Source organism: Helianthus annuus, chromosome 16 (assembly GCF_002127325.2).
Source record: "Helianthus annuus cultivar XRQ/B chromosome 16, HanXRQr2.0-SUNRISE, whole genome shotgun sequence".
Taxonomy (NCBI): Eukaryota; Viridiplantae; Streptophyta; class Magnoliopsida; order Asterales; family Asteraceae; genus Helianthus; species Helianthus annuus.
Window position 1 is genome coordinate 111,424,487 of NC_035448.2, and position 12,614 is coordinate 111,437,100.

At 35.4% G+C, this 12,614-nt stretch overlaps 1 protein-coding gene across 1 annotated transcript; it reads left to right on the top strand.

Moving 5' to 3' along the window:
• Window positions 1-6,427: 6,427 nt before the first annotated feature.
• LOC110915823 lies at window positions 6,428-10,902 on the top strand. The gene is made up of 5 exons (XM_022160568.2): window positions 6,428-6,660; window positions 8,556-8,688; window positions 9,485-9,578; window positions 9,719-9,799; window positions 10,599-10,902. Exons 1-5 carry the CDS (start codon window positions 6,483-6,485, stop codon window positions 10,731-10,733), a joined length of 621 nt encoding a protein of 206 aa, XP_022016260.1. The 5' UTR covers window positions 6,428-6,482; the 3' UTR covers window positions 10,734-10,902.
• Window positions 10,903-12,614: the final 1,712 nt, after the last annotated feature.

A 12,614-nucleotide genomic window follows, 5' to 3' on the forward strand; every position in this document is an offset into this window, starting at 1 on the left:
AACGACAAATCGTGGCGGAAACGCCGGGGAGTGTTGTAACAGAATTATTGTTTCAAACCATGGATACGAAGAGTTTCATTTCATTAAAAACATTGTTTTAAAGTTAAACAAGCAAATCAAACATAGACTAGTATCTTTATTAAATCACTAAGGCCTCGTCCGGTCCTAAGTGAGTATGCTTCCTATTCGCAATCAACACTAAGCAACTTCACCTGAAACATATGTAAAAACAAAATCAGTAAAGGAATGCTGGCGAGTACATAGGTTTTGTGAGAGTGTCAGATTCATGGCTCGTTTATACGTTGGAATAAATTGTGCAACCTCGTTAATTGTCATTAGAAAACCTTGTTTTATAAAATGTTTGTATCGTAAAATGAATAACCGAATCAAAATAGTTTAGTTATAATTTATAGACCTCGAAGCCATGAATCTTTACCCAAAACAATTGTTTTTCGTAAACCAAATCGCAAAACATTCTCGTAATAAAATTCGTATAGTTTATATCGTTTCAAAAACCTCGTTTGTGTGACATCGCTTCTAATTGTTTACCCAAATCGTTTAATTCGTTATACATCGCTTTAGTCGTTTAAATCATTCTCGTTTTCGATCGTGAAACTACTTTTGGTCGCCTCGCTAATAACATTCAAACCTGTGTGACTCGTCTATTGTTCAACTCGTTTTCGCATTAACAAACCTCCAAAGGGTAAGTTAACAATCATCAGATTCGGTCGTTACCCACCTAACCCACACATAACCATGGGTCCGGTCTGATAACGGGATTTGTCGGATCCTATGGTACCATAACCTAATACTGGTCGGTTTGGCCGAAATTAATGAATGTCATTTGTTATGTAATTACAACCAACAAGCTCGTTCACATTATCGAAATCGTTATTAGTTTGATATAAACCATCTTACTCGTTGTGAAACCATCGTTAAAACATCGAAATCGTTTTGATACATATGAATCACCCCAAAACAATTGAAAATAGTAAAATAGGGGAACTATGTACTCACCTTCGGGTGCGTTTTTAAATGTTAACACAATCCCTCAATTGTTTATCCGCCCTAAATTAAATAAGAATGATTTTTAATAATCAAAAACCACACTTTGACATGCAAAATACTACTTATGTCATTTCTGTTTTAATATATATGAAACTGGTCTGTTTTCGGACATTTAAATAAAATGGTTAACTTATTCTAAAAATTCCAAAGAACGTCTTACATGAACGAAATATTATTGTATAAAAATATCGGGGTCTAGTTCATTATCAATATTTTATAAAACTTCATTTTCCCGAACTGAAGTCAGATTTGTTACTTTCTGACCGCAGTCTACGGAATAATTCACTAAAAATTAATCGTAAGTCCGATTGACGTAATTCCAGTTGGAGGATCACGGCGACAACAGTGACCATCTATAGTATAAGTTTCATAATCTAACCCTACATAGAATTCAGGTTATGACTGAAAACAGGACGCACATTTTCAGCAGAAAAATTCAGCTTAAGCTGCTGTTACAGAAAGACACTTTAAAAATAGTAAACGGAGTCCAAAAATTATGATTCCGGTGTCATTAGAACCGTATTTTATAATAACACATTATAGACTTAAGAAAATCAAGTTTTTGTTAAGTTACGATGCAGTTACAGCCAGTTAAAGGCGGCTGGAAAAGCAGATCAGCATGCTGTTTTCAGTCTTTTATCATCATAAAATGCGTTCGATTGATTCCATTAACATGTTTAGCGATCACAACAATACTTAGAGCAGATTATTAGTTATATATATATCAGATTTATCAAGCAATATCATATTTCATTCATCATTTTAACACTACATTAACCATACTTCATCTTTAGTTAGTTACACTTCAAGACTTGTTTATGTTCATTAGGCTTTCTATCTTTTTGATCTTTAAACATCATTAACCACATAAAAACATGAACAAGATGAAGATCTAAGGAACTTACTACTAGCACAAGGCTAGGGGAGTTCGAGTGTAGAAAAGTGGTGGATAAAAGAAAACGAGAGCGGTCCTTCGACTTCCGAACGCACCAAGCTTCGTTGTTGACCTTCTTGCACCTTTGTGTATATATGGTTTGCTTGCAAGAAGCTTGAAGGTGGGTGTATAATGGTGTGGTGATGGCTGCCGAATGAAGAAGAGAGGAGGGAGAGAAGGCAAAGTTTTTGAAGTGTGGTTTGTGAATGAAGATCATGGACCCTTGTGTGTATTTATAGACCAAAATTCATCTTTATCCAACATGTCTTATGTTCACTAGATACTAGACATAAGGATTAAAATAATCAACAAGGACAAAGGTGGGTCACCCTTGTGGTGACCGTTCGGTTAGGGGGGGGGGGTCATGGTTCAATTTCAATGACATGGTTAGTGTTTAGTTATCTTAAGTTAGGAGTTATGATAGGTTATTTGTGTGTTCTAATTTATAATGGGTGTTAGGGTGTTCGGGGACCCTAACTAGCTCAGAAAAGCAGAAACAATATGTTTGACAATATTTTTGTGTTCTGGGTAATGTTCGGTTGTCCGGTTAAACACTGTTCCGTTAAAGTGTTTAATTATGTACCAGGTATTTTATTTAGCGTTCAAATCCCGATTTATGGCGTTCTAATTTATTTTTATTATTCTATAAAAATAAACTCGCCAAAATATTACTGAAATAAATTTCAGTTGCCAAGACTGGCTGCGTTGTCCGCGTTTCACAGTAAAAGCACTGTGTCGCGCAGAAACACGCGGTACGCGCTTAAACATGAGAAATAACGTTTTTGAGCGTTTTAATTTATTTTTCAACACGAACCTGATTAAAATAAGATTTTAATCATAACGGAATATTTGTGGGACATAAATATTATCCGGGTGGTCACCAACGTTCGTTTCGCAGTTTTGTCGTAATTAGTTCTTTAGTTCAAATAAACATGTTTTCGCCATACCGAATCCGTCGAAACTTATTTCTAAGTTATGTAAGGGATATTTAGGGTATGTTTGGCTTACGTCACAGTTCCGGAGTGTATGTCACGTTAAACTGAATGCGTTTAAGCACCAGTTTGCGTATAATCTTCTAGAAAGTGATTTAAAGCTTGAAATCGGTATCGAATCAAATTGTAAAATTAATAAACACAATTGCACGTATAGTAACACCAAAATACACATAATAACACCAAAGCATATTGTTTTATTGATAACGGGCATTGTTTTACATTATACGATGATTACAGATCACAGTTGTCACATACATGTACCGAAGACGCAAAACTTCATGTCCCCCTTTTAACTATTTTCAGTTTTATAACTCCGGGGGTGAAATACATGTTACAATTGTTTACAAACATTTTATACATGGTATGGTTAGCTAATGAGGGTTACTGCTTGATCATGTGAAAGGTGGGTACAACACTTAAGGCCATTAATCCTCGTCGTAGGACCGAGGGACATGAGTGATAGATCTATTTGGGTGTAGCGAGCCCACACCCATGAGGACCAGGGTAGCCCATGTGGTGACCATGTCCACATACTAATGCCGTGGCAAAATTCCGCTAGGTTTGAGTTTTCCTGCACCATTTTACGCATGACATTGGCCTTGCAAACCATTGGTGATATGTTTTTCCTTATTGCTACATACCAGGGACATACATACATGCAGACATACTTTAAAGGTTTATTCATACACAAACACATGAACTCACTCAACTTTTGTTGATGTTTTCAAATTACATGTATTTCAGGGAACTAAGTGGATCTGGTAGGTGTTTGCATGTTTTCAAGCTGCGTCATGAATAAAGGATGTCATCCGTGGTCGTAGGGTTTGGGAGATGTATCTTATTCCTGGACGGGATACATGTTCCTAAACCCGGTTTTATTTAAGGTCTTTTGTTGAGTCTTTGTGAACTCATTTAAACATGTTGTGGTTTGTAACTTGAATTTGGTGTCAACGTTTCAGACAAGTATGTTATGTTGTTTTTAAACTTAATTAATGGATGAACATCTTATGGTTTTATCATATAGCGTTGTTATGATTGAATGTTATGGTATTAAGAAAGTCACACCAATAATCACGCTTCCGCAAAAGTCAGGGTATGACAACATCTATTTTTTAAACCCTCTTGGACAATTAAATTCAATATATGTGCACAACACCTTATGTGAACCAAAACACCATCATACACTAATGCATCTTTCAACTTTAATTGAGAGTGAAGAATATTGGCACAACTATCATTCGTAGATGCATTATCTAGTGTGAGAGAAAACAATTTCTTATCAATACCCCCAACAAGCAACCAAAGTATGAATTTTTTCGGCTAAAGAGACTCCATTGTGAGAAGGAGGCAGACATGCAAAGTTAAGAATTTTCTTATGCAATACCCACTCGCTATCAATGAAATATGTTGTCAAACTTATATAACCATCAGTAACTATAGAACTCCAACAATTAGACATCAAACAATTTCGACCAGGACATACACCTAATGCTTTTCAAACCTTACTAACTAATGAAGCATGCATTATCTTTACATCTATTCTAGCAGTGTGCCTACTAAAAAAACTAACCTTCAGTTCCAAATACTTTAACAGATTTCTAATTCCTTCATATTCCACAAAACTAAATGGTAAATCATGTCTAATAAGAGCCTGAACTAGAAACTCCCTAAACTTATCTTGACTAAATTGAGGACTTCTAGAAAGAAGCGAACCTTGAGTAGAGGATAGGAGAAACTGGCCAATGTCTTTAGTTGTCATTTTCACACAGTTTTCTATGTGTCGTTTTAGATTGCCCGTGCCATTCTTGCTATCAGCAACAACTGTGTAGATCCAATTCTACAACGGTCACCTGTTAACCCAAAAGCACAAACCACAAACTCATGACCCTGACCCAAATGAAGCAGCCGTGGGTTAATCTAATTCGGTTTTAAGCCTTTCCATACCAAGAACCTAAATATAAACAAATATTAATGAGGGGGCCACTTTTACAAATTAATTACATTCGAATTACATATCCGAATCACATATCATTTTTCTTAAAAGTAAATCACTATCCGAATCACATATCATTTTTCTTAAATATAAGTTTTCTCGATTAGAATTTAAAATATAACAACATACAGCCTGAAAAACGATCAAATAGACAAACATGAAAGACAATCAGGCTAGATCGAAGCATACCTCAAGCTCTGCCGCTAAGTTAAACTCACCAAAAGTCAGTGGCTTCGGAAAGTCAACACACTCACTCTTTGTACACGCTTTTTCTTTATCGTTTAGAATCAGAAATTGTAGCCTCTTGCCCATTTGATATGCTCTGAAGTTCACACAGTTTTTTTCTTCAAGTGGAACAGAATCAGTTTCACTGATACATAAAACTACTTCATGACATGTAAGATTATCATTGGAATCTTTAATGGATTCCCAATGTCCTTCGGTAACAGTTTCCTTTTCTTCCTCTGATACACTCTCAGATCAACAGCCAACTGAAGATTCTCCTTCAACTTTCCCAGATGCTAAACTTCCATCGAGTTCTTTATTGGAGTCTGATTGCAAGGATTTCACCAAGTTTGAATAAATAAAAATAGTCTAAAACGAAAAGATTAGATGTTAGTACCGTGTAAAGGATGATATCTAGGGTTTGGAAAATTGTCCAGAATGGAGATGAAGGAAAATTGTCCAGTAATTCGATATACATGTTACGAACCCTAAACAGTCAAGAAAAAAATTACCTACACTGAATGTGAACAACCATAATCAGAATGCTCAAAACCCTACATCTTCCGATCATATTGCAGATAGAATTGGAGTAATCGGAGAGTGAGTGTGCACATTTCCAACCACAAAATCTTCAAACCAAAATTAGGGTTTCAGAAACCGAAATATTGAACAAATTACAGATATCTAATGATGATGATGGAAGTAATTACTTACCTGTTGTCGGAGTTCATGGCGGCGGCCGGAGACTCTGCGACGTCAGTGGTGGCTCGTGGAAACGTATATTACACGGTTGGATTTGAGAGAGAGAAAGTGAGAGTTGCTAAGCTCTGAGAAATTAAAAAGAACTTTTTATACGTATATGATTTGAATTTTGAATCTAGAGCCAGAATTTTGAATATGGTCAGAGGTTTGAATTTTGAATGATGGGCATATGTTTGAAGAAGAAGGCTAATGACAGACCTTTGCCCTTTTGTATATGGGCAGACCTTTGCCTTTTTGTATGTGAACAGACCTTTGAAATTTGAATGTGGGCCAGACCTTTGAATTTTAAAGTGTTTTAATATTAAGTTTTATGATACAATAATGAGATAAAAAAAAATTGTTAGACAGTCTATCTGGCTGCCACCTCAGTTTTTCTTATGTTATCGAGTTTCTTGTTGTTTTATAGGAGGTATAGATATGTAAAAATCAAAATGGGAGGTCCCTCACATTAAAATAGTCAAAAAGTAATTTCCGATGAAACCGAAGTGATTCTCATCGGCAGCAGATGGTGGCGGAATCCCCTATATATGTAAATTACCAATTTTACCCTTCATCACCAACTCTTTTGTGTTATATCCTCCACTGCTTGGCTGTCTGCTTCTTAACCCATTTCACTCTTGATCTTTCTCTTCAATCACTACTCATGGCTACAACAACCATCATCTCACCTGCTTCAATCTCTGGTAATTTCTAGGGTTTTTTAAATCTTGAATTCTTGTTAATAAAAATGTTATCTTTTTATTCTTTGTTTTGGATATCCACGGTAAAATACGTTTTTTGGGTACCCTTTGGTTTCTTGCCCCTGAATTGTGATTTTATGGCCTGCTGTTCAAGATCAGAAAATAGGGTGGTTATCAGTTAAATCCCAGTGGTTTTTATGACATATCTGCCCCTTGAAAGGTGTAATATTTCGCATTTTGTTGGGTTTCTATCAATTCTTGCTTCTTTCTAGGGTTTATCAAATTTGTGTTATTGATTAAATAAAGATGTAGGGTTAATATTGATTAAATATAGGTTCTGCTGATATGTAGAAGAAATGACCATAACAATGAAAAGATTATATGTTTAGGTTGATATGTCAAAAAGATGAGAGAGATGCAGCTTTTGGTTGTACATGAAGCTGTGCCTCGGCTTTCGGGACCTAAACGGAGTGTCTCGCTCTTTTTTAAAACCAAGATGCCTTATAAATATTGATTTTGACTCGAATGTTATGGGCAAGTTCATGAGCATTGACTGCTTGATTCTAGATACTTGTTAATTAAATTAAAGAGTGTATGGAAGTAGGAATTTGATACATGATGGATGTTTACATCATCATCATCATCATCATCATCATCATCATCATCATCATCATCATCATCATCATCATCATCATCATCATACTCAGTATATCCACCAATAGCAAAGCTAAGGTAGGGTCTGAGGAGGATAGATGTAGACGGTCTTACCTCTACCCCGTAGGGATAGAGAGACTGCTTCCAGTGAGACCCCCAACTCGATTGTAGTTTTGTATCAAGCCTTGGACCTAAGACACATAACACTCAAACAATCGGGACAAAGACTGATTGGTGCATGTACCCCCGTGTCTTTCAGCTATCAACGTCACCACATGATGCATGATTAACCATCCACCGCTTTTAACGTGATTGTAGTTATGATGGATGTTTACATCTTCATATATATTTTTTGCTTCTAAAACCAATGGTTTTGTGTAAATTTGTGATCTAAAATTGTGCATGCTTTTAGTTTTTGTTTTTCTTGACTGGATCCAAGATTAAGGGTAAAAATTGGCCAAATAAGAGATTATGAATGGTTTACTTGATTTAAAGGTTGCTGTGTAAAAAGAGGAGAGAGGTGCGGCTTTTGGTTGTACATGAAGCTTATTTGGTGTACATAGAGCAAGTACGTGAAGCCATGCCTCCGCTTTTGCGACCTAAATGGAGTATCTTACTCTTTTTAAAACCAAAATACCTTATAAGTTAGAGTAAAGTACATGGATAGTCCCTGTGGTTTTTTAAAATTTTGGATTTGGTCCCTAGCTTTCCAAAAGTACATGGACGGTCTCTATGGTTTGCAATTTGCACTTTGTAACACATTTAGTCCCCAGCCAACAAATCTAAAGGTTTCAGGAGGTCCAAGTTATGGACTAAATGCGTTACAAAGTGCAAACTATAGGGACCATCCATGTACTTTAGCAAAAATTGGGGACTAAATGCGTTACAAAGTGCCAACCACTGGACCATCCGTGCACGTTTAGAAAGCTAGGGACCAAATCTGAAATTTTGGAAAACCACAGGGACTATCCGTGTACTTTATTAATCCTGATTCTCAATGGGCATGTTTATGAGCATTGACTGGTTGACTATAGAAACTATTTGTTGTTGATTAGGTTATAGATTGTAATGAAGTAGAATTGTGATACATGATAGATGTTCGCATCCTAACATATTCGTTTCACTTCTAAAGCTTATGGTGTTATTTTAATTCATGATTTGAAAATTGTGCATGCCGTAAATTTCTTGTTTTTTTTACTGGATCCAAGATTAGACCTTTGTGTAACGGGTTTATCTTGTAACAGTTCGAACTAGTCTCAAGGGACATGACAGTTTGTCTGGTAATTCCTCGTTCTATGGTAAAACTGCTTTGACTCTTCAAAAGAAGTCAAACCAACAAAGAGCTCTGAAGAAGTTGGCAACATGTGCACAGTACAAGTAAGATACCTTTATAATTCCTAAAAGTTATTTAATTATGTGTTTTGTTATGTTACAATGCAAAAATGACAATTTTTTGCTAATTACCTGATAAAGAATCATATAGAAACGATTAATAATCATAATTATTCGAGTTATTTTTTTAGCATTGCCATATACTTGGTTGATATTCATTGAGGACTCGAATCTGTTATCAAAGAACCTTATCGAGAAAAAGCTCGAAATGAGCCGAGCCTTATCAAGCCCGAGTCAAGCTTGAGCTTAAAATAAAGCTCGTTGATTTATCGAGCCCGGGCTTGAGCCTGACATGTGAAGCTTGTCAGGCTCGTCGAGCCTTAGTGTAATATTCGTTTTTATTAATATTTAATAACATAGACCCCTTATTAAAAGTTGTCTAGTAAGCCGGGCTTATTTAAACTTGTTTACGAGCCGAGCCCGAACCTAAACATAAGCTTGTTTAGTAAACGAGCCCGAGCTTCGCTTTTCGAGCTCGTGAATCTAAAAGAGCCTGTTATTTATATTATGTTTATTTAATATATTAATTAATAGATTATAAACGGGCTGATCTCGAGCTTGAGAAACTACCAACGAGCCGTGCTCAAGCTCGAGCTCGGGCTCGCCTCGGCTCGTTTGCACCCCTTGCACAAATAAGGAAAAGAATAAATAGTATAGTGTTTGATTCTGATTCTGCTTGTAGTTTTTGTTTTTTGCATTTAATTGTAGTTTACTGGAGTCAGGCAAGGTGTGCTTCTGGAGTTTTTTTAATATATTTTTTTCTATATGTGTTTGCATTCAGTGATCGTAGCGGTGGAGGTGGCGGTGACTTTGTTGCTGGTTTTCTTTTGGGTGGTGCGTTATGTGGGACCCTGGCATACATATTCGCTCCACAGGTGCAAGTGATGCATTAATATCTATTTAGTTTAGCTATTAACATGTCACACAAAATTTATCTTTTCATTGTTTACTTGAATTTTAAGATTAAATGTAAATGTTTGAATTAACTTTGTAAATATTTTTCTTCAATCACTAGATAAGAAGATCTCTCTTGAATGAAGATGAATATGGATTTAGGAGGGCAAAACGACCGATATACTATGATGAAGGTTTAGAGGTGAGTTTTTTTGTAATTTTGTGTTTGACCTAGCACCGTCTGCTTACTTGTGAATGAGTCGATTTGGGTTGTGTTTTATCTCAAACGGGTCAAATCAAAATATTTAGCTTAATGGGGAACGTGTAAAATGGGTCAAACGATTTGAAAGTCGTTCAAGGTATATTTTTTATGCATACTACCTTCTAAATTATTGTATCATGCTTTTATGAGGCACGAGCTCAGCTCGGTTCGAGCCCATTGTTTTGAGATCGAGCTTGGTTCGAAAGTAAAACCCAAAAGCTCGAGCTTGGCTCGAGGTAATTTGAGAACAATTTTAAACAGCTAAAAACTTGGCTTGAGTTTGCTTCGATAGCTTAAACAAGCCAAAGCTCAGCTCCCCAATGTTATTAGTAAAAAGTGAACCCGTTCAAATGGACAAAATTGCGTACATAAAAAATAATAGAAAATTCATTTGGGCTCGTATGTAAAGCTCGAGCTCAGGTTCAATAACTAAACAAGTCATATTTCAGGCTCGGGCTCGTTAAGGCTCGGCTCGTTCGAGCTTTTTACTGAGTAGCTCTCGAGCCGCTACGCCTCGTTTACACCCCTATAATCAACCTAGGGAAAAAATCAAAACTTTTGCCAAATTCACAGACGTTATAAGTTCTTTTTTTTAATGGACAAGTGCTGGTGAGTGGTGGGTCAACCAAAGCTGATCCGACCCGTACAAAACAGACCCGCTTTGATGTGAATCTTTTTTAACCCATTACCCAACTCGTCCGGTCCTCATTATTTTCGGTTTGTATGTAAAAAAATGCAGAAAACCAGGCAGACTTTGAATGCTAAAATAAGCCAGCTTAATTCTGCGATTGACAATGTGTCCTCACGGTTGCGCGGTGGGAATAACATGCCACCTGTACCAGTTGAGACCGACCCTGAAGAAGCCACCATGTGAAAAAAGTGAATTGAAATTTCAATCTGGTGGGGGAAAAACAAATGTGATAAGGATGATATTTTGAAAACTTTGGTTCACTTTTATCCATTACTTACATACATACATGAGTTGTGTACACTTTTATTTGATTTCCCATGACTCATCTATGCTTATAATTCCTTGAGTGCAATTATTATGCTCAGCTGCTTGGTTTTAAAAAGCACGCAAAAACATGAGGTGCGAGGCTCGATCGGAAAAATGGTTGTGGGCCTTGCGCCTCATGGTCCAAATTGATCAAGAATAGGGTCCGGAGGAGGTTGATATGTAATAATGGCAAAAAAGATGAAAAGATTATTATAATGGTTTACTTGATTAAAAGGCCGAGAGATGTAGTCTGGTTGTACATAATGCTTGCGTACGTAAACGCCTCATAGTGACTTGCCCGTTTCAAAACCAAGCTCAAATTTAAACGTCTTTTTTTTTTTTTTTTTTTTTTTTTTTTTTCTGAAAGCCGATGCTACCGAGGTTTAAGCCCTTGACCTTTTAGGTTTAACTCCAATGACTTTGCCATTAGACTCAACTTCCCACCTTAACCGTAAAAATGTATATGGAAGGTGTTTTACAAGATCGTACATATAGTTATTCATGTTTTGTAGTTGTGCATTGGGGAACTCAAAAAAATGAAACCGGCTTAAACGAACTCTGATTGATTCATTTAAGTGGTAAATAATCATGTAGTGGGGGGAATGTTCATTTGTTTGAGAAGAGAATTTAATTGAGAAGAAAAAGAACAAAGGGTAATTTTGTAAAACATTAAATAGTTTTTTCACTTATCTCATTTATTATATTTTTTACTAATTAACTAGTCATAAAGACTATTATCCTCCACACTAAATTTTTTTGCCTACACACATCAAAAGTTATCCTACATATTTCGAAATTCATCCTACACGTTGAAATTCATCCTACACAACTCGTAATTTATCCTACACAGCTCGTAATTTATTCTACACTTTAAATTATTTTATTTTATTTTTTTGAAAAAATATATATTTTGAAGATAAGTTACAAAAAATTTAATGTAGTTAGCTATTAAAAAGGAAGACTACAAATTAATAACCTATGTAGATTTACCAATGTACCCTTTTAGTAACATTAAATACTTATAATAAATGAAGTAAAATAAAACATTCTTATTGGTTGAAATTTCTTCTTTTTGTTCTTACAAAAAATTTCTTTTCATTTGAACTCTCCACTATGTAACGTTATAACTATTTTGAAAATAAGGCATATTGCATAATGGTATGTAATCACGTAACAAGTTTACTATTTTTAAAAATAAACATGTAATAACTTTTTAAGTGAAGCAGATTAAGATGAAACATGAATATTGCAAACACATGTTTTGTCGGACAGTCGGATACAACTAGGATCATATTTTGTGTCTCATTTTCAATATTTACTATTTTTGTTTGAATGTTTGGATCAATTCGGTATTGTTGAACTTTTATTATTATATTACATTACTTTTATTTTATTTTATGTGAATATTAATAAAATCCAATGATAACATTAAAACACAATTTTTTTTATTTTGGTTCATTTTTTATGAGACTCGAAATTATGGTTTCAAATTCACAATCTAGTGAACTAAACAAATGTTAATAACCGATTAACCAAAACCGATCTGTTTTTAAATCACATAGCCAAAAACTCCGATTAAGATCCGAAATCGATCCAAACCTACCCATGTCATGCTATTTAATATATTAATAAATAAATACATTAATATAGGCTGGCATTTGAGTGACAAATAATAATAATACACTTTCATTTTAGAACAGTACTACAGTAGAAGGAAAGCGGCGGCAGTTGAGTCAAATGAAACCGGACAAAACCCAT

Coding starts and splice junctions, on each gene's coding strand:
- LOC110915823 (XM_022160568.2), top strand. CDS start 6,483: ATGGTGGCGGAATCCCCTATATATGTAAATTACCAATTTTACCCTTCA. Junction 9,579..9,718: donor CATACATATTCGCTCCACAG/GTGCAAGTGATG, acceptor TTCAATCACTAG/ATAAGAAGATCTCTCTTGAA. Junction 9,800..10,598: donor ACTATGATGAAGGTTTAGAG/GTGAGTTTTTTT, acceptor AAAAAAATGCAG/AAAACCAGGCAGACTTTGAA.